Source organism: Mirounga angustirostris, unplaced genomic scaffold (genome assembly GCF_029215605.1).
Source record: "Mirounga angustirostris isolate CCGP_5_RB_7025 unplaced genomic scaffold, mMirAng1.0.hap1 SCAF_10, whole genome shotgun sequence".
NCBI lineage: Eukaryota > Metazoa > Chordata > Mammalia > Carnivora > Phocidae > Mirounga > Mirounga angustirostris.
Window position 1 is genome coordinate 56021650 of NW_026991718.1, and position 25302 is coordinate 56046951.

At 37.1% G+C, this 25302-nt stretch overlaps 1 protein-coding gene and 1 pseudogene across 2 annotated transcripts in view; one reads left to right on the forward strand and one right to left on the reverse strand.

The window, feature by feature from the left end:
• ACTR2 (actin related protein 2) overlaps positions 1 to 20437 on the reverse strand; it is a 35037-nt gene extending 14600 nt beyond the window's left edge. For both annotated transcript variants that reach the window (XM_064572421.1, XM_045884881.3), the window contains exons 1-5: positions 20237 to 20437; positions 13332 to 13442; positions 7721 to 7936; positions 3891 to 3963; positions 207 to 343 (exon numbers count right to left, since the gene is read on the reverse strand). In XM_064572421.1, coding sequence (XP_064428491.1) covers positions 207 to 343; positions 3891 to 3963; positions 7721 to 7936; positions 13332 to 13442; positions 20237 to 20284 — 585 coding nt within the window. In that variant the 5' untranslated portion in view covers positions 20285 to 20437. The remainder of the gene's footprint in view (positions 1 to 206; positions 344 to 3890; positions 3964 to 7720; positions 7937 to 13331; positions 13443 to 20236) is intronic.
• Positions 20438 to 20651: 214 nt separating this feature from the next.
• Positions 20652 to 24581, forward strand: LOC123850776 (store-operated calcium entry regulator STIMATE-like; annotated as a pseudogene).
• The last annotated feature ends 721 nt before the right edge of the window (positions 24582 to 25302 follow it).

The following is a 25302-nucleotide window of genomic DNA, read 5'->3' on the forward strand; positions in this document are numbered from 1 at the left end:
TGTAATGATGTATTCTATTCTCATTACTATATTAGAGAGCATGTATAAAAATCTTACATGGACTTTTACATGAATAATGGGGTAATGGGACATTCCCCTAGTTGTGCAGAAGATCTGCTATGATCCTGAGAGGATATATTCAAATATGTTAAGTTAGTAAATACAAATTACAAAAGCTAACTTCTATGATACCTTCTTTTGCTTACCTTGATAAGATACCTGGTAATATCCCTTCCAGCAATATCCAGTCTCCTGGTAAGGTGAGGGAGAGAAAAGCCTTCATACACTGGACAAATGTGAGTTACACCATCTCCAGAGTCCACCACTACTCCAGTCAATAAACCTGTGTGAGAACCATGAGGTTTTAAATAAAAAACCAAATCAGAAAAATCAGAGCCAGCAAATTTCAAAAAATTCATACAGAAGCTAAACTAGAAACTTCACCACCCAGAATGGTCTAGAAGCCAGCATTTCTTTATTATTCATTATTTTGCAGTTCTAACATCTAGACACTAAAGTCAGTGTTCTCACACATGTCTCTTGTGAGACTTTTAGTCTAACTGTGTGCTATCCCAGGAGATGAGAAGAAACAGACTCTGAGACCTAGGACTGAAAGACACAACATGTTCTTAAAGCTCAGTACAATTCTTTATTTTTCTTTCCAATTTAATCTTGATCCCTGAATTCCCTTGAAGTAAAATTTTCTAAAGCATCATGGTAACTTTTAGGAAAATCATTGTGAGAGATAAAAACTACACAAGTTGATAGTGAACCTGTTGAAATAATGTACTTATTATTTTTGTCATATAATATATATTCAAAACTGGGTTTGGAAAAATTCCTATTGATACTAGATAGCTGGAAATTTGAGAACAATTAATCACGTCAATTATTCACCAGAAACCAGAAAGACAGTATCAGTTACACCTTATAATAAAAGAACAGCAAAGAAGCTGCCTTGTTTCCCATACATACTATTTAAAGTACAAATGACTGCAAAAGTTACCTTCTGCACTAGGGTTAATTAAAACAAAACTTTTTCGAACTCAAATTTTGTAACAGTTAATAGTCTAATAATGTTTTTTTATTATGTTAATCACCATACATTACACATCATTAGTTTTTGACGTAGTGTTCCATGATTCATTGTTTGCATGTAACACCCAGTGCTCCACGCAGAACCAGCCCTCTTTAACACCTGTCACCAGGCTAACCCATCCCCCCACCCCCCTCCCCTCTAGAACCCTGTTTGTTTTTCAGAGTCCATCATCTCTCATGGTTTGTCTCCCCCTCCTATTTCCACCCCCATTCTTCTCCTCCTTTTTTTTTTTAACATATAATGTATTATTTGTTCCAGAGGTACAGATCTGTGATTCAACAGTCTTACACAATTCACAGCGCTCACCATAGCACATACCCTCCCCAGTGTCTATCACCCAGCCACCCCATCTCTCCCAGCCCCCAAGTCTAATAATTTTTTAACCAAAAAAAATTTTTAACCTTATAGAATACGCAATGTCTGTAACTTTCTTAACCATTATTTTATCATTTTCACATCCCTGAATAGGCTCTCTCCCTTTCTTAATACAAATTTGAATGCACTACAGTATTTCATCATAATGATTTATCTGATACATTTATTCAATCTACCTCCTTTTGAAGCTGACATAATGTCTTTCCATGATTGATGGTGTATATAAATCTTCATAAAAAGCTTCATAAAAATCATTTACTGCCTTTTAATGCTGCATTCCTTTCAACAAGAAACATTTCATTGCAAAAAAAGAGGAATCCACATCATTAATTCAAAAACACTCCCAGTAATACCAACTGAAGCCGGGATCGACATTTTATTTTCCAAACAGACCTTCCCATCCAACTGCAGCTTATTTTCTCCCACTCCTACCAGGTTACAGACTAGCCTTTCCCTGTACACATTTGACCCATTTCTAGTGCCATACCATTTTGTCACTGGAGTATCCATTCTTTCCACTTCGATTCCTATGGATTCTTTAAGATTCAATCGAATTCATACCTTTCCATTTACACCTTTCCTGACAACTCTAACCTCCAGATTCCCTAATTCCAGTGATTCCCTTCAATCCCGTCTATGGCATGCAGGCAAACATAGCTTCCTAACTCACCGTTGTCACTTCTCCTATTCACAACCCTTCCATGGCTCCAAATGCTTCTTCCTACCTTTCTTTAACTAACTTCCTACCTAGCCCTAGCCACCTTGTTTAGAAGGAGAATTTTATGGTGGGTCAGAGTTCTTTTGATCTTTACTGGACTATCATTTCTCAAAATTAAAGATTCAACAGTTAAACAAAAAATGACTAAATATCGGGAATTAAAAGAGGGTATCTTCTCACTGGATGAAAATAAATGTATGAATACTGCCAGAAAAATCCATTAAGGTCAGTTTTATTCAAATACAATTTAAACAAAAATTCACTTCAACAGAACAGTCCATCCTCACCACCTAAACAAAATCATTATCACCAGTTTCAAAGCTTAGATTCAAAACTTTTAATATCTATTTTTTCCAAAGTATTTTCTAAAATAATTTCTAAAAATGAAATAAAATTACCTCGGTGCAGGTAAACACTCCTTGCAAAGTAACAAGTGATTTTTAATTCCTTCTTCAAAGGAAAATTATTCACAGCTGGAATGTAATCACTTTAAGGTCAAGAAGACCACGTCTAGCTTACTCACTGCCATATCCTCTGCACTAAACACAGTACAAGGTACATTCCACTCGGTGAATGAACAAAGCTTCTTTGAAAATTTAGTTCCCCCAGGTATTTCCTAAGTACCTAGACGTAGTACTGCAGACAATTTAATGAGTCAATGTATATTTTTACAAGGTGATTTTTACTAATCCATGTTTAGAATTAGATGGGTCACCACAGTATTAAAGTGAGTTTTCTAAGTACTATGTCATACACACAGCTAACTACTAAGGCTGAAGACTTAGCTCAGGTGTCACCTCCTTCAGAAACCTTCTCTGCCATGCTGGGTCAAAATTATCTGCTTCTGTATCTTTTTCCCGAATAGACTCTAAATTTTTTGAGGGAATCTTCACATTTCAAGTGCCTAACAGGCTGTGTGGCACATATCTGACAGCCCCATAAATTCTCTTAATAAGACAATCAGAACAGAAAGAGCTCTCCCCACACGGCCAATTTTTATTCTCAATAGAAAGGGAGGCAGTTACTAATGGCAGCACCAACAAAACATAAAAGTTAGGAAGGCACTTCCAAATGTCTACCTTCTCCTCTACTATGTATACAAGCGTGATTTTATACTAACCTTTTTGGACTTCTATGTATTTTTTTTAACTCTGCCAATTCTTTTAAAATTTTTTTAAAGATTTTATTTATTTGAGAGAGAGAGAGTGAGCGAGGGAGAGAGCACAAACAGGGCGAGCGGCAGGCAGAGGGAGAAGCAGACTCCCCGCTGAGCAGGGAGCCCGATGCAGGACTTGATCCCAGGACCCTGGGATCATGACCTAAGCCAAAGGCAGATGCTTAACCAACTGAGCCACCCAGGTGCCCCAACTCTGACAATTCTAAGGACAAATTCCATGTTCATTCTTCACTGCATAAAAAATTTTTACTTTAAAATAGTCTTAAGAGGGAACCTCCTACTTCTTAAAAATTGAGTTCTCTTTTTACCTTAAGTCCTTCATTGCTTAATGAAGGAAATAAAAATATATGTGATATTTTACAAATTTTAGAAATTATGAAAATATTTGAATAAATATTTGAAAATATTTAAATAAATATATAAATACTGTGCTTTTCTGGGATTTCCAACTATTGAAAACTCAAATAAAATGGACTTAATGTCTGCTGAATTGATTATTCTAAAAGTTAAGTTTCACCTACCTTGAGCATACAAAGTCAGAACTGCCTGGATAGCTACATACACGCCAGAAAACTGGTAAGTTTCAAACATTACCTGAAAATGCAAAAGGAAAGAAAGAAATGCTGGTATTTAGAAGTTACATAGTAAATATTTTTATGCTTTCTTGATGGTCACAGAGTAGATTAGTTGCCAAAATAGAATCAAAAGGGACCTAAAAGAGTCCTTCATTCTCCTCAGCTGTCACAGAGTTCTATTGTAGGGAAGAGATTTTTGGATATATAGAGTCCTCAAGTATTTTGTAAGTGCTACAAAGCAAAGATTTTTGAGTGTTTTAGTTAATGGCTAAAGTGGAAGAAAGATTTCTGCATTTGAACAAGCCTTTCTTAATGATGTCCCTTAATGAAAATCTTTTTTTTTTTTTAAAGATTTTATTTATTTATTTGAGACAAAGAGAATGAGAGAGACAGAGAGCACATGAGAGGGGGGAGGGTCAGAGGGAGAAGCAGGCTCCCTGCCGAGCAGGGAGCCCGATGCGGGACTCGATCCCAGGACTCCAGGATCATGACCTGAGCCGAAGGCAGTCGCTTAACCAACTGAGCCACCCAGGCGCCCTGAAAATATCTTTTAATTCAAGGACAAACTACAGAAATTGCTTAACTGCTGGCCCCTCTCCCCTAACCTGCACCAAGACTGGAGTTCTACCTCCAACAGTTAAAAAAAAAGAAAAAAGAAAGAAAGAAAGTAGTAAACCAGCAGGGCAGGAAGACAAAAATGTGTGCAGTAATTCCTGAATGCTGGCAGATAGAGAAACTGCCTAGCTGTTCTGCCCACCCTTCCAGCTTGAGCCCCAGCTGTGGCGCTGCTCTCAGCTCCCAGCTGAGCTACACTGAAGGGAGGCGTCTCCTTGTGCCCTCCCTATTCACAACCATGCTCATTCTCTGTAGTCCAGGTGGGCTGGGAACATCCTGTAGGACTTGTTCTGTCATCTACAGTGAGCACTCCTTGACTGGGAGGGCTGACTACCACTCTGTAAATCTAGACACCTAGAAATGTCATAACTGATCACAATGAGAATTACATAGGATTTAAATGTTATTACTCTGAAACACATATTCATCAATTAAGCAACTAGATATTCTACCCAGTATTCTATTCCATCATCCTTTATTTCCCCTCCACAGGGGAGAAAACAGAAGAGTGAAGCTGTATTTGCGTTTGTCATCTTGAAAGTCCATTAGAATTTGTTTTTATTTGTAAGATAATTAGAAAGTAACAGTAGTACTAAATCAACTTTCTGGATGAGATTAAAGTAGGGCATTATCAGTCACAGCCAAATTTGCACCCGCATGTAAAAAAGAGTATTAAAATAAGGTGGGACCGTATAGCACATGAGAACAATTCTTGTCATTCTAGCAGATTAAAAAAAAAAAAAAAATACATGTCCTAGTCAAATAGCTGGCTAGTGGAAGAGGCACCCAGGTATAATGTCATCTCCCTAACTTTTCATCTGAAAGGAAACTTGGTTTTCATTCTGACATTGTGTTGCTTTCCTAAAGAGGTTTCCACGTGTAGGAGGAACCTTTTGGTTTAATACAAAAGTACCTCTACTCTGATTTTACAATGCACTGCTAAAAATAAATACCATTACAAATGACTACTTACCCATCACAAAGTATTAGTAGTTATAAGTCATTTAGAAAGAACAAATTGCAACTAAAATATGAACTAATATAACAAGGGCCATGTTTCACAGCTCTAGGGCTGCTCTGGAGCAGGAAATAGTTAAGATATAAGCCATAAGGAATGACATGGATTTTGTAACTAAAACCAGGATCTTAAGTTTTTAAAACACTTAACATAAAACTTAAGTTTTAATCCAGAATTAAAAAATACTGTCTAGCAACAATCTTTTCTAAAATCCTTCCAAAATTTCCACCAACACCTAAATATGGTCATAGAGTAAAACAGAATTATTTACGTTAAGTAGTATCTGCAAAGCTACTAAGACAGAAAAAATTATTCTTTTACCTCATATACAACAAGAGACAAAGACATACAGTTCCTACCTCATATAAAACAAAATATAATGAACGAGAACCTTGAAAAGTTACTTATCTAAACTATGAAGAAGGCAGACTTCTTGCTCTCCGTACCTGCTTCCCTTAGAGCCCTTCAAGCTCCTCTCGCTAACTCCCACCTCCCTGGTCCTTGGCCTTCTCACCACTGCCTGCTCCCATTTTCCTGGTGAACTGATTATCTATATCCTGATGACTCCCAAGTTTGTATCTCCAGCCTCAGACTTTTCTCCTGAACTTGATCTTTTACAGGTTTCCCTGCTATCTGAAAAGTAGAGCATTCATATGGAAATCTTAGGTAAAGCTCAAATGTTGTAAATCAAAGAAGCAGTTACCATTAGTTTATATGGAAAACTCAGTGTTCCCAAACCCCAAAAATAACCTCTCTTAGGCTTTTCTTGGACACATCTTGCTAATGGATGCACAAAATAAAACGAGATAAAGCACCGATGCTCACACAGTTCAAAGCTATGGCGCCTTGATGCTGAGTGTAGTTCTGGGGTACGAGTTTGGCGGGGCCACTCTTGCTGGTCTGGGTGCACGCCGCCTCTAACATTAGCTCGCTGCAAAACAAATGCTGAATGCAATTTTCGCTTCCCCCCTTTATTCATACAGGTGAAAATCCTCTTCGGGCTTCTTTCAGTTAGTGAAAACAGGTACTAATGTAGGTCTTTGGTAAAAGTGAAGTGGCATAACATGAACTTTTGAAAAGTGAGGGACACCTCTATCTGCCTGACATTTTTGACTGGATGTCTAATGAGGGCCTACCATGTCCAAAACTGAACTCCTGATCCACTCCCCTCAAATCCTGTTCTACTTACCTCAGTCTTTTTCCATCTCAGTTGATGGTAATGTCATCCTCCAGGTACCCAAGCCACAACCTTTGGAGTCATCCCTGACTCTCCCCTCTGTTACCCATATTTAATGCATTACAAAATGCTTTGACCCTACCTTCAAAACAGATTCAGTCTGGCCACTTCTCTTTACTTCTGCTGCTATTACCCCTAATCCTAACCATCATCATCTTTTGCCTAGATAATTGAAAGTCTTCAAACTGGTCTCTCTTCCACCCTTGCCTCCTTATGGTCTACTCACAACACAGCGGCCACAGAAACCTAAACTGGAGCATGTCCCTAACACAGAAGGGACATTTCGCTCAGAGTAAAAAAAATAATTCTCTGTAAGCGCCTGCAAGGCCCTAGATCATCCTGTCCTATTATTTCCCTGACCTCATCCCCTGTTGCTCTCCCGTACTGGCTTCCTTGCTGACTCTCTAATACACCAGGCTTGTTCCCATTTTAAGACCTTCACACTGCCTAGCTACTTCCTTTGTCTGGAATGCTTTTCCCCCACATATCCTGGCTGAGTCCCTTATTCTTTAAATATCACCTTCTCTCAGAAGCCTACTCTCACACCCTATGAAAAATATAACCCCTTCACCCCCCTTAACCTGCTCTTTTCCCCTCTTTAGCATCTATTATCTTCTAACAAACCATTCAATTAACTCACTTTGTGGGTGGCAGGGGTGGGGTGGGGGTGGGGGTGGGGGGTGTGTGTCACCTGCCAGAAAAATAAGTTCCATGGCAGCAGGACTTGGTTTTGTTTACTGATATAGCCTATTTAGAAATAATGACTAGTTAGGTGCTCAGTAAACAGGATGGGGGGGGAACAATTATTTTCATTCCTTTTATCCTTAACAATGGTAAAAGAAAGAACATCTGCTATAATGTCTCATCACAGAAACACATACATACACATCCCATTTAAACACTTACCTCTACGATCTTCTCTCTGTTTTTGGTTGGGTTCATGGGAGGTTCTGTGAGTAAGATTTTACAATTTCTGGTATCTATGTTAAGTTTCTCTGGTCCAAATGTATAATCCCACAGGTGTTTCATGTCATCCCAATTTCGTACTATGCCATTTTCCATAGGGTAGTTAACTTCTAACATTGAGCGTAATTCACTTGCTTCATCACCGACCATAAGATCCTAGAAAATTATAATATCAAGGCTTTAGGCCAAATTTTTGCATAAAATATCTTCAGAAAATTACATTCTCATGATATTTTGGAAAACTTGGGAATAATTTAATTTTAATTTTTCTGGCACTTTCAGATAAAGTTCTTCATTCCACAAGTTTAAAAAATCTTTTCTTTCAAGAACAATGCCTTGGAAAGTTTAATCATGAATAATAAAAATTCTTATGTACAACGTGGGTTAAATCAATAAATGGACCTTACCTTTAATACAAATGTTTCCAAAAGAAGAGCATTAGCACAAATAAACCCCACATTTTCATATTTTGGAGGGTTTTGTATGAGGTTTCATCTGTTTCTTTTGCTCAAATGTTCAAAAAATAAGGCCTGTGATATGTGAAATAGCACATCAGGGAAAAAATCTTGTAGAAAAAGGCTCAATGCATGCAGCACAGTTCTTTGTACTAAATATTGAAATGGTAAGTGTAAATGATACGTCTTAATGTACTACAAAGCATAATGAAAGAAGTTAAAAATTAAATGATTCTTTATTATATTGTAATAATGCAGATATGCATCACATAACTTGCAAATTTCACAAATCTCTACCTGCACATGCCTCAGAATTGAAATTAAGTCTCTATATATGCCTCACCAAGATCAATGGAAATTTGTAGAGATATCAAAAATTAAAACACAGGGAAACAATTTTTAAAAATTAGCTCATGAGCAACATTTCCAACCTTAAAGTATAATACTGGAAAACTATGCTAGCACACAAGAAGCAGAGTACTCACAAGTCTTGTCTCCAAGGAGAGCATACTTAAGATGACCCACATTTGAAAAGTCAAATTTTGTATGTATAATAAGGCTAATGATGTCACAGAATTTAAGCTTATTTTAAAAGTCAGCTAGTCAAGATATTAAATAATCCTGATTTCTACATATACTGATAAATTCAACTTAAAAAAGCTATCAGAAATAGCTACTGTTTGCTATAATACCATAAATCTAAAACATGAGGAAATGAGAACATTAACATAAAATGTCTCAAAATAAGGTTTAAATATATATGAGTTTAAACTTTTAAAAATAACAATTTAAAAAAAGATCAGAGGTAAACCAGGGTGAGGGCTCAAAAAAAGATTTCTGGAAAATCCACTGAAAGCAACAACAAAAAGGAAAAACAAAGTTAAAGCAGATGCCAGAAACGTTCACGAAAACTTCTCTGTTGCAACTAATTTCTTATAAAGTTAATTTACCATAACTTAAATATTCAAATATTTCTTAAATATTAACTGTTTAAAATCATGATAGGAAAATGGAAAATTAAAAATCTGCATCTGTGAATTCTAGTCAATGACATGCATATGTTGAATTACTTTAGGAGAAGTACATTGATACTTTGAAATACATCAAAAAACGAGATAGACTAATGGAGGGATGAATAAATAAATATGTAATATGTTAGTAGAGTAAATATTAATGTCAGAATCCAGGTGATGGGTGTATGGGTTTCACTGTAAAATTCGTTCTTTGCTATACGTTCTAAACATTTAATAAAAAGTTAGGGGGGAATCTATACCTGTAAGAACATACATTACTTTTAACCATTAACAAATACAAAACACAATTTTGTTACTTACTTTCCTCTAGAATGTATCATTCTATGTGTTGTACAAAGTTAATAAATTAGATAATTAGATGGCTTATATAATCAATATACATTCACAACTATAGTTCATCAAATTTACAATAAGTCTGATCTGATTTCATCAGAATATTTACTTTTATTTCCATGCAAGAATAGGGACTTACATATGTCTGACCCAATACCAACTCAAAATAAAAGCCTCATCTATCTACTTCGAGAGCATTCATACTATAAAGAATAAACTGAAAGAAACATCTGGCACTGAATATTTTACAATCCCTCTGAACAAAGAGGAAGGACAGTTAAAATGGAAAACAGGTATTAACCTATGAAATTAGTGCAAATATTCTCAAGTAGCTTCAGCACCTAATTAAAAAATTTGTATCTAAAATTTTAATTTAAAAAATCATAAAACATATAATCGTCCCTAGAACATTTCAACTTCCCAAAACTACAAATGCCAAGAGCTTTATGTAACTTGCCCTCATACCTCAGAACCTTAGATTTTTACCACCCACCTCATCCCTGGACTTCAAGCCTGAACTACCACCTGGTACCTAATAGAATGAGAAATCACAGTAACTGTCTGAGATGCTCTTTCAAAGGCATTTATCTTTTATGAAAAGCAGGCAGTGTAGATATTTGCCAAGAATTATTCTGAACAATGTCACCTCAAATTGGAAAACAGAGTGAACATACTTTAAAACCACAATTAAATCCCTAAGAAGGAAATTCCATTTAAAAAGTTTGTTAATAAACCCTACACTGTTCTCTGAAAGTATACACTCAATCTCCTTAAGATTTTAAGACTAATGCATGATCTTTTATTTAGTATAAATATAGGAATTTCCAGATTTAAATGTTTTCATTTATCCAAAAGAAAACTCCACAAAGACACTGTTACTAGTTAAAATATAAATCACTAGAAATGCCTCATCTTTGTCAAAACTGCTTATAAATAGTATTAAAAACACACAAACCTGAAAATACCCACTATTGAAGCACTTAAGGACTGTCACAGAAAAATATAAAGAAGAGTGAATTGTCTGGGATGTGCCCCGTACTTTAGTTCAAAAGAAAAAGGGGCCACACAATGGTATTTATTTAGGGGGAAGATCTGCTGTTTATGGAAAAGTCTTATAAGACTTTCACATTTTTCTTATTTATCCTCAGATAATGTTGTAAAAATCTGCTCATCAATAAAAATGGTATAGGAAACAAGTCAATCTCTTTTCCTCTTTTTTTTCTATCTATAGTTATTGGCATATTAAAGTTTTACTCAGTTTATTACACATTTGCTACCCAACTGGATGCAAATACCTACAGACTATGATAGGTAATGTTCAATTTAACATTGATCAATAAAACTGATTTGTCCAAATGTAACAACTTCACCCCAATTCTCTGGATCACACATATTCTAAATAAAGCTACTTGGTTTCTAATATTATGCACACCACATTCCATTTTAATTATAACATTCATCTACAAGAAACACAAGGAAAACAATTCAAAACTGTGTTAGTAATTAGTTCTGGTCTGGTCCATTGTATGCAATCAGGAAAGTATAGGACTTAATTAGTTGCTACCAAATTGAAGCAATGAAAAAGGTTAAAAATCAAAGTACTTAAAATTAAAATATGGAATTGCCCCCCTCCCCAATACTACAGGGACACAAAACAACAACTACTGTTCCATCAAGCAAAAGTGGAAAACAAACAGAGAGCATGTGTGTAACCTCACTTACCATCTTTTTGTTATTCTACTTCAACAGGTCAAGAAAGGTGAAGAAAGAGAAGGTAGAAGTAAGAGTCAGAAAAGGCCTAAATAAAATCCTCACTGAAATTTTTAAACATACAAGCAATAGAGACAAATTAGGTAGAGGTCAGATGCAGTACTATATTTTACGGAGTTAATAATTAGGGCCAAATTAACATGGACAGTTATTACTCCTGAATGAAAATTAACTCATTAAACAATTTAAATTTCCAGTTTTTAGTCTATCACATTTCAGCTAACAAAACACAAAAGTATAAGTCAATCCACTAGGCATAGGAATTCCAAAAAGTCAAGTTTCTTTAATTCATTACTGAATTTAAGAACCTTAATTAAGGAAATTAAATAACAGAAAAGATCTAGCTGAGTAGGTAGAGGGTGAGTTTAGAGTGGTTTTTTTCTAAGCTCTAGTAGTCAAGTTAAATTTGACACAGATTTCTTTTACTATTTTCTACTGGAAGAACAAATTAACTAGAGAGACTTAAAAGATTGAGCAGATTGAACAGAACTGAGCCAACAGAACACAGAATGACAAACCATACAAGCAAATGCTACTGGGGAATTCCTTAGCAAAAATGTCTTAGGATATAGACTAGTTTCATTTCCATCACTTGGCCTTAAAAAGCAAGAAAGTGGGAGTGAAAAGATATGTAATCATTTGTGCCATGTTAGGGAATAAAATGGTTATATATGATGTATCTGTACACCTCAAAAATGTTATTATCCACAAAGTATATAAAAAAGAGACATTCTTTAAAAGCCTGATACTGACTAAAAAGTGTGACTGTCCTTATCACAAGTATCGGCTAAGTCGTTCATTTAAGATTAAATTCAATCAGAATGAAAGGCATTCACAAAAAGAGAATGAGGTATCCCCAAAATTTCCCAAAAGACCTTGAAAAAAAAATTATCATACCGAATGTCCCATTTGATTGTAAAACAAAACAGAGGTCAGAATCATTCACTACCTTAAGTCTTTAAAAATTTAACCCAGAACCTCAGTTTCAGTTGGCATTTGTATTCATTGTGTAACTCAATTCTCTAGTACCAAGAGCAGAGAGCTACCAAGTAGCAAGTATCTCCTAGCTATTACTACCTTCCTAGATATCTCAAACAAATATCCCAAAGAGGTACACTTAACTCGTATTTCAAATGACTCATAATCTAACTGAAGTTCTGCCAAAGACTATCCAGATAGGACCAACAATGCTAGCTTGTTCACAAATAATTCAATAAAAGGGCCCCTCAATTTGACTGCATTTTTAATAATCTGATCCCTAGGCCACCTTAAGAATTTAAGTCAACTGGTGACCACTGTCCTTTTGATTATTCTATTTTTTTCTTTTAAAATATTGTAATTCCCACTTGATTTCCAATTCCTTTAATACGGAGAAAAATCTGTCATCCTTAATGTCCAGTCTCTCATGTTAAGTACAGTGAGTAGGCAATGACAACCTTCTTCCTCTCTCCTTACAGTAAGATAAATAATGCAAGGCCAACTCAAGACTTGCACTGCTTCTTCCTGTACATTATGGAAATCAGTTACTATATTAGTGAAAAAAGGAACCAATAAGATTTATAGCCTGTGTTTTCCTGACTAGTTACATCAAAAGTAGGACGATCAGGGCATGAGAAGGAAGGAAAAGTCTTAGGTCCCAAATAGACACTAACGTATAATGAAAAATATATGGAACTGAAAGACATAAAAGTATCAGGCTTATTTCTTTTAAACATTATATGTAATAAGGGCTTTAAGTCTCTAATACAATATTCACATCAATATAAAAATATTAATAAGAGTTTTACTCCATTCAGAGAGCAATGGCATTTCAGTTTTTGTGTCTTCAAGTGTTGATATAAATTAAAAATATAAGATATTCTGCCTCTTTGCTCTTCATGGTATCAGATCTTAAAACTACTTAATTCAAAGAACACCCCACAAGTTTTGATCCTCATTTATCAATAAATAAAATATTACCTTGATTTCAATGTTTCCCACTTTGGTGGTTGATCTGATAATAGGTCTTCCAACCAAAGCTGGGAAGATGTGTTCTGGAAAGTTAGAGCCTGCATATCCACACTTCACAAACTGGAAGAGAACAGTAAAAGTGGGTCAGTGTCAAGGTATTTACCATGTCCATTTAAAAACAGCATCCGGAAAATACCACTTTGCATTTATACAATATTTTAAACTTTTGGTGCTTTCAAATTATCTGAAGTAGTTACCCAATCTATCTTATCCTCCTTTTATTTCCTTTATGGCATTGACTACTTAAGAGTTCATGTTTATTTACCAGTTAACTGCTTATTTAGTGCACAAGTCTCCCCACTACAGGGAATGTCTCAGGAAAGCAGGAAGCTTAAGCTGAGCAGTTCATGGTGGAGTCCAAATGCCTCAAAAAGATCTTAGCACACAGTGGTCACACAAGTGAGAAATGGACAGATTCACTCAACAAATGCTAAGAATTTTTTACAAAGAGAAATGTTAGAAACTGAACAGAACTAATGCTTCAATTCTAAAGCAAGCTTTCATTTATCTCTGGCAATTCACTTAAGCAACATTTAACCAAAGCGGGGGAGAAAATGGCATCTGGACTAGCATCACGTTAAAAAAACCATTTTGGGCATTTTTGACTGTTTACACTTTTCTATTTAGATATATGTATTTAGTAATACCAGGTAACCAGAATTTTATATTTGGATAGTGTAGTTCTCCAGTGAGGGCATAACACTGACTCTGATAATACTTTGTAAGAAACTGATACGCTAAGTGATTTAACAACTACAGTAAAACTGAAAATAGAACCAAGGGTTTTTAATTCTTGTACCAGTAATACAGTCTGTTCAGTCTTATTTTTAAGAGCAGACATTGCAAGGAAAATGCAATTGAAAACTTCAGTGTAGGAGGAGGAAGCTATAGACCAGGAAAAATAATCATAATCTCTACCCTCTTCTTTAACAAGTCTTTTTCACGTAAGTTATACTGTGTAAGGATTTTTGTGTCTACTGATGAATCTCAAGTGCCTAGAACAGTGTCTGGCACATCGGAAGTGCATACTATATCAATGATCAATAAAAAAAGTTTTGCTGTTGATTTGGGAGTACAATACTAGGATTATTTTAATACAGAGAATATGTTTCATGTTGAGAAAAAGTACATTGTTTCATGGCTCCAGGCACCATACATTCTCTGAAAAGAATTAAGGAGAAAAACAGTATCTGAGTGTGACACATGACAGTAATAACAAAAAGGCTGACAGAAACTATTAACCTACCCCTTGACAGAAAGCTACTTTGTACAAGGAACTGTTTTATTTGATGGTGGTAAAACTTAGCAACAATCTTAAATTTACTGACTTTTAAGTAATCCACCAAAATATAGAATTTTCATATTTCAAAGATCTCTAACACCAACCTTGTTGGGAATGTTGATGAACCACATTTAATTTTAAATAGCCTAGAACATTCTGCCATCCAGAATTTCAAGTGAATTTCAAGTCTTTTATAAATAGAATTTTTAAAATATGTTAAAGTCATGACTTATGCAGATTAAAGCTATGAAAAATCTGTCTGAAATACCACCTGAATTCCTATCCTCTCAGTTCCCATTTACATTCTAGAATCTACATAAAACATACCGCTCATATACATTTTCTTCCAAACCCACAAAACCTAGTCCTGGTCTGTTAACCTCTGAGCCACCAAGGCTAGGGTATTTTTCAGTTATAGCTACCCGTTTCTAAAACTATGATACAATTCTTACTGGATTATCTTTCAAGGCAATAGTAGGATATGATGACATAGGAATAAATTTTTTTTTTTAAGATTTTATTTATTTTGGGGCACCTGGGTGGCTCAGTTGGTTAAGCGACTGCCTTCGGCTCAGGTCATGGTCCTGGAGTCCCGGGATCGAGTCCCGCATCGGGCTCCCTGCTCGGCGGGGGGTCTGCTTCTCCCTCTGACCCTCTTCCCTCTCGTGCTCTCTCTCTATCATTCTCTCTCTCTCTCAAATAAATAAATAAAATCTTAAAAAAAAAGATTTTATTTATTTCTTTGAGAGAGAGAGAGAGAGTACGAGCAGGGGGAGCTGCAGGCAGAGGGAGAGGGAGAAGCAGGCTCCATGCTGAGCAGGGAGCCCGATGTGGGGCTGGATCCCAGGACCCTGGGATCATGACCTGAGCTGAAGGCAGGTTCTTAACCTGAGCCACCCATGTGCCCCAACCATACCCAAATTTCTATATGAATAAAATTTATCATGATCATCAGCCTAATACCAGCATTAGTCATAATTTACCTTATATCCCAAATGCAGAAAGCAGATATTAAATTCTTACATTTACCTCAAAATAATGAACAGATAAGACACTGGGTGGGTCAAAAGTGTCCATTCCAGGCTGAAAATGCTCACTTATATAGTTATAAATGTTTTTAAAGAAAATTATAGAATGAATGACTGAAAAAAGAATCAAGTTTGTAAGGGCCATCTTCAGCATATTAAATATAAGCAAATGATTTAAGACAGAAATCATATTAAAAATTGAAGGTGGGAGGACAAGCCTGGCATGGGAAATAAATCAAATCCTGGTACAGGGAGGAAGGAGGCTGTGAAGGTTGACATGCTTCCCCTCTCATTCTGAACTACACATACTCAGAAATACACAACATGGCAAATATATAAATAATCACATTTGTCAATGTTTACTGATCATAAATGTCAGATGGGTGGTTTATATCTTAAAATTCCTGTTTGAGCATATTTTAAGGGATGAAATATTTGCCAAGTGACCAAGGTAAAAAGACCTCCCTGAAATATGAGACCCCCCGAAACTATAAAAACAATTGTAAACCCACTTATTCCTCTGCTTTACAAAATAAGGAAAGTTGGCATTTAATTCAAATTAAATATTATCAATCACTTATTAATGAAATTACTTATTCAGCTTAAGCAGTGGCTTACTGGAAGTAGATGCTGCCTAGTAATCCAGCACTAGCACTCCTACAGGGTATTAGATACTCGGTCAAAATGACAAGAGCTGCACTATTTCACATTCTTTCAAATGTGAAAGCATTAATAGCTATAACAAGAATTTAATTAAAATAATCTATTTCTTAATAACATAAAATGAGGACACAATTTGGCATTTCCTTTCTTGCAAAAAGTCAGTACTTTAAAAAAAAATCTAATTCATGTGATAAAATGCAAAGAAATATTCTTTTCTAAACTACTCATTTGGTATCATTTGGTATCATTTTAACCTTGCAATACCTCCCCCAGTCTAATCATTTTAAGACTTGGACTTCGTTCTCTCATTGTGTGCAAGAAGGCTGTGTTTAAGAAATAGATTTTACCATATATAGTTTCCTTTTCTTAGCACTGTGGTTTGAACTGGCTCCCTTACTTGCCACTGAGTCATCAAATGGTAAGAACATGAACAGTATAATGTTCTTTCAAGCAAAAATGCAGAAAAAAATGCAACTACATTTGCTCTAAAAGTACCTTTCTCCCCCCCAAAAATAAACTGGGATTTATAAATTCCATTTGAGCTTATTTAATTTGTATTTTTCCTTTATTAATTTAATCTGATGGTATTGATATGCTCATTAATTTAATTACCTAGTGATTATTCTCATCTTAAGCCACAAAAGTATTTATTCTATTTCAAAGCATTTTGCAGAGTGAAGCCAAATTTGTTTTTGGTTTGTTCCTACTTCAAGGACTCCTAAATTCAACATATAAACTAGGATAAATCTGATAAAGCACGCTATAAGCAACAACAAAAGTGAGAATTATAAATGAAAGCATAATTATCCTAGCACTATAAGCTACTTTGTATCATTAGACCCTAAAAATTCTACCAGTCACACATTAAGCACAGGAGTCTTCCCTGTCAGTGAACTATCTTAATGCTGATGAGATCACCCAAGTTTGGTAGCAATACACACCAGGGGCCTGGACCCAACTCTTGAAAGACACCTAAACCTAAGCATATCTCCAGATTTTCATCTGTCTGGCCATTTTCAGTGGCTCTATTTAGATGGAAGTGCTATTTTAGGTTTGAATGGTTATGAAGATGAAATGCATAAATTATTGGAATCAGGTAAGTTTTCCTCCTCTAAGCCACCCTAAAGAGAGACCCTGGTCTATTTGGGAGCTAACGGGGAAGAGAGGCAGGACCAACATCTGGCATGCGATCATAAGAGTCACCCACTCGGAGCATTCCAATTAGGGCCTAGTTAAAAAAAATCAATTTCTCAAATAGCCTGTAAGTCTAAAACCTAAAATGTGTAAGAGGCCAGTTGCTTTAGGGTAACAACTATTTACACAAGTTTTTAGAAATTAAATTTGAACACCTTCTGTAATATTTAGTTGTAGATAATTCAGTATAGCTTCAGGTACCTAAACAAAATCAAGAGGACTATGAAGTATAAGAAGTAAGAAATAATTTCTGTATTTAGAATCTTCTAAATTTTCAGAAATATCACAGCATTCCTAGCTACATATTACATCAGAACTGTTTCTTCATTTGAAGCCAATCATGTCTATAGAAAATCTGGATAAAATTTTAAAGTAACTAGAAATGTAACACCAAATACATAAATTTTGTTCAAATTAAGTACATTTTTCCTTTACTGATCTCTTAAGATACAAGATTCTTAAATTATGGATTAGCCATAAGCCTAATCATTAACATATAATCAGCTTTCTAACTCAGGTAAACTGACGAAATAGTAACAAAAATGAACTCATGGCTAACAATCCTATTCTAATTGAATGGAAAAACTCATACACTATAAATACAGAGCTCGTTACCCTTCAAAGAGGAGGAATCTATTGAAATATAACTGGCTCTGATTTCTAAAGAGAGTATCAGACATATTTTTTAAAACAGTTTAAATTCCATTTTTAAAGTTTAAATTTATTTAGAGGTCAATTTGAGACTACAGGGGGAATTTTGTTTTGTTTTTTTTTTTAAGCACCTTTAACTGAGTTTTAGCTGTAAAAGTAATAAATGTTGGGCGCCTGGGTGGCTGTCATTAAGAGTCTGCCTTTGGCTTAGGTCATGATCCCAGGGTCCTAGGATGGAGCCCCGCATCAGGCTCCCTGCTCAGCAGGAAGCCTGCTTCTCCCTCTCCCTCTGCCCCTGCTTGTGTTCCCTCTCTCGCTGTGTCTCTCTCTGTCAAATAAATAAATAAAATCTTTTAAAAAAAGGTAAGAAATGTTTATAGTTAATTTGGTTTAAAGACAGTCTCACATGTTTTGTTAAAAAACAAAACAGAACACTTCCCAATAATTCAGAAAAGTCATGAAGTCTTTCCCATCTTCCCTCACTCTTATCCCCCAGGCTCACAAGTAACCGCTTCGAACATACCTCTCCCTCTGAAACTTTCATGTACAAGTCTGTGGACCCAGAACAGTCACATAAATGAGATCATTCTAAAACTTTTTTTTAACTTAACAATAAATTTTAGATATGTTTCCACAGTGGTGGATCTTTTTTTTTAAGTATCCCATTTTGTACGGATGTCCCATTATAACTCTTCTTACTATCGTGTTTTTAACTTAGTTCATATAAAACTAGTATAATTATTGCCTGTAAAAGTCTGTAGCACAGTAAGGGCAGTATTATGTCAGTAAATATCAGCTCCCTTTTTCCCCTCAACAATCCAGTTTCCAAAATGTTTTAAAGTTCAAGTAAAATCTTTTTTTTTTTTTTTCAGGTGTACAACATAGTGATTTGACAATTCTGTTATGCTATGCTCACCACCGGTGTAGCTACCATATAATGCTATTCAATACCACTGATTATATTTCCTATGCAGTCCTTGTCATCCCTGTGATTTATTCACTCCATAACTGGAAGCCTATTTTAATTTATACGTCACATTTATGGAAAAAGAAAAGTCACAAAATATTGCAACTCCAAAATGGTTAGTAATCATTGTAATGTAGGGGGAAATGATCACTACAGAACTCATCCCAAATAAGTAACATTTCTATCTTCTAATGTGCTACTCCAAATAAGTTATTCTTTAATGGGGGCGAGGGGAGGGAGGTTTGAAAGCAACAACTTTCAAATCAGTGTTTTAGCCAGATTTTTACAATCATTTGCCTTTTTGAATCTTAAAGACTAACATGATCTGTGTTCTGCATCTAAGGGGAAGAAATGGGGGAGGGGATACCAAAATTGGTTAACTTCCCCCAAGGTCCACAATTAACACTTGGGCCTTAAAGGGGTCCTAGATCTCCCAAGATCAATACAACATACTGTCTCTGCGGGGCTGCACGGAGGCCAAATTCCCAGCATGCAGAACAAAAAGTAAATGATGCTTTGCTCAACTGCCCCCCCTCCCCGCCCCAAAAACTGCGAAAGGGCTGCGGCTCGTTGCATGACAGCACTTCCCTTTTTTTTTTTTTTTTTTTTTTCTTTAAACCCGTTTCCTGCCTCCCTTTCGGTATCTTCAATTATACAGGAAGAGGAAGGCCTCTGGGTCTTTCTCCTTTCTACAGAACCAGTAACCCTGGGAAATGGAACCCTTAACGAACAAACCTACCCAGTCTTTCACCCCTCCAGCCCTTCAGCCCAATTGTTCCCATTGGGGCGCGGAGCCGGCCACCGTAGGGCAGCGGGCTGGATCCCCCTCCAGCGTCGGCCTTGCCCGCCGCCCTCACCCCGAGTTGCGGAGGTGGCAGGGTCGGGGAGACCAGGACTGGGCTCAGTCCGCTCACTCCCCACGCCCGCGAAGGCCGGAAGCGCTCTCCCGCGCCCCTCGGTCCCGGCGGCCCGAGGGCCCAGGGGTGCAACCTCGGGCGCCGAGGGCCCAAGCGCCACTAGCACATCCCCGCCCGGGCATGTGGCCACGGCTTCACCGCCCGGCGCTTACCCCGGTGCCGTTGTCGCACACCACCACCTTCCTGCCCTGGCTGTCCATCGTCCGCCCGGAAGAGAGCCGCCGCCGCCGCCGCCGCCGCCGAACGACCTACAGCCCCTGCTGCCGGGCCCTTTCCTCTTCCTCCTCCTTCTCCACGGCCCCTCCTTCGGCCCAACTTTTTTCCCCCAACCGGAAGTCGCAGCTAAGCCCCACCCGCCATTTAAGGTACAGTCTGCACGGAAGGGGTGGGGAAATGGGAGGGAGGAGGCCGAAACTGGCAGTAGTGATATCCAATAAGAGACGGAGAAGTGTCGAGGCCCCGCCCACAACTCCGGTTTCAGCTTCGGCTCCAGCTCAGCCGTAGGGGTCACCGCCCACCCGGGTTCTTCCCCATTGCTTCTAGCTTCCGGAGCTTCGCGGGGCCTTAATGGCGGCAGATCTAGTGGACGTTGCGGCCAAAGGCGCTGTAGGAGTTGAAGGGCCCGCTTACCCGTCTGCAAAAGGGACAGGGAGGTGAAGGACACCGAATCTGTGCGAGATGGCAGTGGAATGTGGCGAGAGGAGACAGCCTGGAGGGTGGAAAGCGGGGGAAACAAACCTCGACATCCACGCTGACCCCACTGTTGAACATAGCTTGGTGTGTCATTGCTTCCAGGCCTCTTCAGGGATCAGAGCTGGGATGGATACACACACATGAAGTCATGCGTTTATACCGATACCTCCAATTCCAGCCCAACTCTTTTTTGCCCAATTTGCCCTTAGTCAAGTGAGCGGGAGTGAGCGCCTACCTTTTCAGCCCCCTCGCTCACCACTTCCCTTCCAGCAGCACCATGTTGCTTCACACCTCTTCACTGTATGTACGTGTTTGAACCCAGAGTCTTGGCCTTGAAATCAGACAACCCTAGTTTCGAATATGGCCCTGCCACTCAAGAATTCTGTGATTTGGATTTATCCTTGCCTATGCATAAGAATACTAACCTCTAGTTCTATGGGTGGTTGTGAGGATAAAATTCTGTGCATAGAGTAAGTATCTATTCAGTGGTAGCTATTGATTATTATTTACATACATTTAAATGTATAATTCTCTCTACCTATAATGGCTCTCCTTTTTTTTTAATCAATCAAGAGACTTCTGCTCATGCTCTAAGACCCAGTTGTCACATCTATGAAGGCTTTGCAATAACCTTCAAGATGCTCTTTACTCTCTTTCTTCACTAATTAGTTTACCATGGATATATGAATAATATTATTGTGCTTATGACATTCGACAAATATTGGATGAGTGATATTAAAATTTATCTTGAAAAAATACCAACATTTTTGAGAGGTGAGAACTAGAATTGTGCCCTTCACATGGCTGTACGTGTGCAGTGACTAGAATAAAACTTGGATCATGAACCCCTCAGTCCAGTATTGTAAGACTAGGCTACCTCTCAGTTTTCATTTTGTTCTTTTATTAGACCAGTGGTTTTCAAACCTTTATAAAGGCATAGGTGGCTTTATTAGAATTTAATCTTTTTTAAAAAAATTATTAATTTATTTTAGAGAAAGAGTCCTGGAGCATGGGGGGCAGGCAGAGGGAGAGAGAGAATCCTTAAGCAGACTCTCTGCTGAGTGTGGAGCCTGATGCAGGCAGGGCTCAATCCCAGGACCCTAAGATCATGACCTGAGTCAAAATCAAGAGCCCACCATTTAACTGACTGAGCCACCCAGGTGTGCCCCTCAAATTTAATCTTATATGGAACCTCAACATATAAAATAGACTAAAGCTGCCATAGTAGTTGAAAGTTTGAGAAATTAGGATGGATAGGAGGCCTCAGGGAAATATGTCTTCTCTGCACCTGCTTCAGTAGTTGTTGAGGTACCTCAGTCTGCTGAACAGTGCATTAGTTCATAAACTGCACATCTTCCTTTTGTGGCCCCAGTGCCTGGCACTGTACAGTTTTCCTTGAAGTATATTTATTTGGTCTCAGCACACTGAACTCAAGCATTGCTGTGTCCTTTTATTTTTCCTCTCTATGAAATTAAGTTTCATACTTTCTTTTTTACTTTTTAAGAAATTACATTTTTTGTTTTTTTCCATTATAAAAACAGCATATGCAGATGATAGAAAATATCAACATCTATTCATTGTACTAATGAAAATGCAGCAAACCCTTGATTATGCAAATTCAGATGCAGTACTATTGGTGACAGGCTCCTGCCTTCTATACCAGGCAAGACCTGGTCATTTCACTTTCCTCAAAATAATCTGATCACACATTTTAGGCGATTATTTTGGGGGAGGAGGGTTGGGAGACTTCATTTCTATTCCTCTGTCATGGTTTTATGTATATTATTCCACATAAAAATCTTGTTATGTAGATATCCCCATTTTACACATGAGAAATGAGGGCTTTAAAAAAATTAAGTCTAGTAAGGTCATAGGATATGAGGTCTACATAACAGAAATCAATATATTGTTACATGTCATTAGTGAACAATCTGAAAATGAAAGAACATCAGAAAAATCCAAATAAATTTAATGCAAGACCTATATACTGAAAACTACAAAACACTGCTGAGAGAAATCAAAGAAGATCTAGATAAGTAAACATACCATGTTCATGGATTCAACACTCATTATTAAAATGACAGTTCTCTTCAAATTGATCTATAAATTCCAATGTAATCTCTATCAAAACCCCAGCAGGTTTTTTTCTTTTTAGAAATTGACAAGTTTGATCCTAAAAATTATATAGAAATGCAGAAGAGCCAGAATAGCCAAAATAATTTTGAAAAAGAAAAGCAAAATTGGCAGACTTCCACTGATTTCAAACCTTATTATAAAGCTACAGTAATGAAGACAGTATGATAATGTCATAAGGATGGACATATAGATCAACGGTACAGAATAGACAGCACAGAAATAAACTTATATTTATGGTCAATTGATTTTCAACAAATCTGGTAAAAAAAATTCAATGGGGAAAGGGTAATCTTTTTTTAAACAAATAGTACTTGGACAACTGGATATTCTTATATGTGGAGGGAAAAAAAGAACTTTGATCCTTACCTCACGCTAAACACAAAAATTAATTCAAATGGATCATAAATTTAAATTTAGAAGAGCTGGGGAGCCTGGCTGGCTCAGCTGGAAGAGCATGGAACACTTGATCTTGGGGTTGTGAGTTTGAGCCCCACATTAGGTGTAGAGATTACTTAAAAAATCTTTAGAAAATTAAAAGATAAAAATAAATAAATTTAGAAGAGCTAAAACCATAAATTCTGGAAAAAAAGACAAAAATCTTTTGATGTTGAGTTAAGCAAAGATTGCTTAGATATGACACCAAAATCATGATTCAAAAAAGAAAAAAATGATAAATTGGACTTAACAGGAATTTAAAACTTTCAATTCATGTATTAAGAAAACCAAAAGACAAAAGATTTTTGCAAATTACATATCCAACAAAGAACTTGTCTCCAGAATAAATTAAGAACACATAACAATAATAAGACAAATTACCTAATATTAAAGGGGGTGAAAAATTTGAATAGACATTTCACCCAAAAAGTTTTATGAATGGCTAATAAGCACATGGAAAGATACTCAACATCATTAATCATTAGGGAAATACAAATTAAAATCATAATGAGAGTGGTGGCCTGCAGGCAGCAAGGCCATGGGTGGCCTGGGGCTTGTGCTCCTCTGCTAGGCTGGCAATGCAGGGCCCCCTAGGCACTCCAGCTGGGACTGCCACGCAGGCTGCCCTCAAGGCTGGTGGGAACTGCAAGGCAAGAGGCTTGCACTCCTGCACAGTTTTGGCATTTTCTTGCGAGGGCTGCTACGTGCAGTGGCCTTCAGCATGTTGATGCTCAAACCAAAGAACCAAATCATGAAAGACGTCCCTTTTGAGGATATGGTTTTTAGACACTTCCAAACAAGTTATAGGAATGTTGTTCATCCACTTTGCAAATGTGTACCTAGCAGATGTCATCGAAGAGGTCCCTTGTTCACATCACCTTCCTCTTGGGACACAACTTTTGGCAAGTTGCTCATCTATGTGGGCGTACAGGCCATGAGCATCTTGGTCGAGTAGTAGCAGTGGGAGCCCCTGTGTTTGGATGAATGTGGAGACCTTCTGCAGTGTGTAGCCCAGGTCCAGCAGTGTGCTTTTACATCTTGGTCATGATTTTTGAAAAGTCTGTCACCTTCACTGTCCTCTTCATACTTCAGTGGAAAAAGGTGGCCCATTGAGCCATTGAAAACCCAGATCTGAAAGTAGCCATCGTCCTGCTGATCGCCCTCTTCTTTGTCAATGCTTTAATGTTTTGGATAGTGGACTACATTCCTAAATTCTTCAGCAGGTCCACTTGAAGAATAAATGCCATCTTTTACAAAACCACGGTATCATTATATCTAGGAAAAATAAGCAGTAATTCCATATCATCTAACATCCAGTCCATATTTGTATTTCCCCAGTTGTCCCTACCACGTTTATAGCTGTTTTTCTTCCTAAACCAAGATCCAATCAAGGTTCAGAGATTGTGTTTGTTGTTATGTCTCTCTCTTTTTTAAAAAAGATTTATTTAGTTAGTTAGTTGAGAGAGAGAGCACAAGTGGGAGGAGCAGAGGGAGAGAGAATCTCAAGCAGACCCCATGCTGAACATGGAGCCTTGGGTGGGCTCCCATGAGATCATGACCTAAGCAGAAACTAAGCATAGATGCTCAACTGACTGAGCCACCCCAGCACCCCTTGTTAATCTCTTTAATCTCTTAATCTAGAATAGTCATCCCACTTTTTTTTCATGGCATTAACTTTTTGAAGAGTTCAGATCATTTGGCTATAGAAATGTTCCATGTCCTGGATTTGTATGATTGCTTTCTTGTGGTTGGTTACATTTTTAAGTGATGTTTATGCATAATGTTGTTATGGCATTTGATGGTACTATAGACAGGATGTGTTACATGGACATCCTTTGCTTTTGATAATATAAAATTAACATTGAATTGATATCGGAACCAAGCAAAAATCTTGCAATACTATAAATAATGTTATTGCCTTGATTTAGATCTAGCCTAGAAAGAGTACAATTGT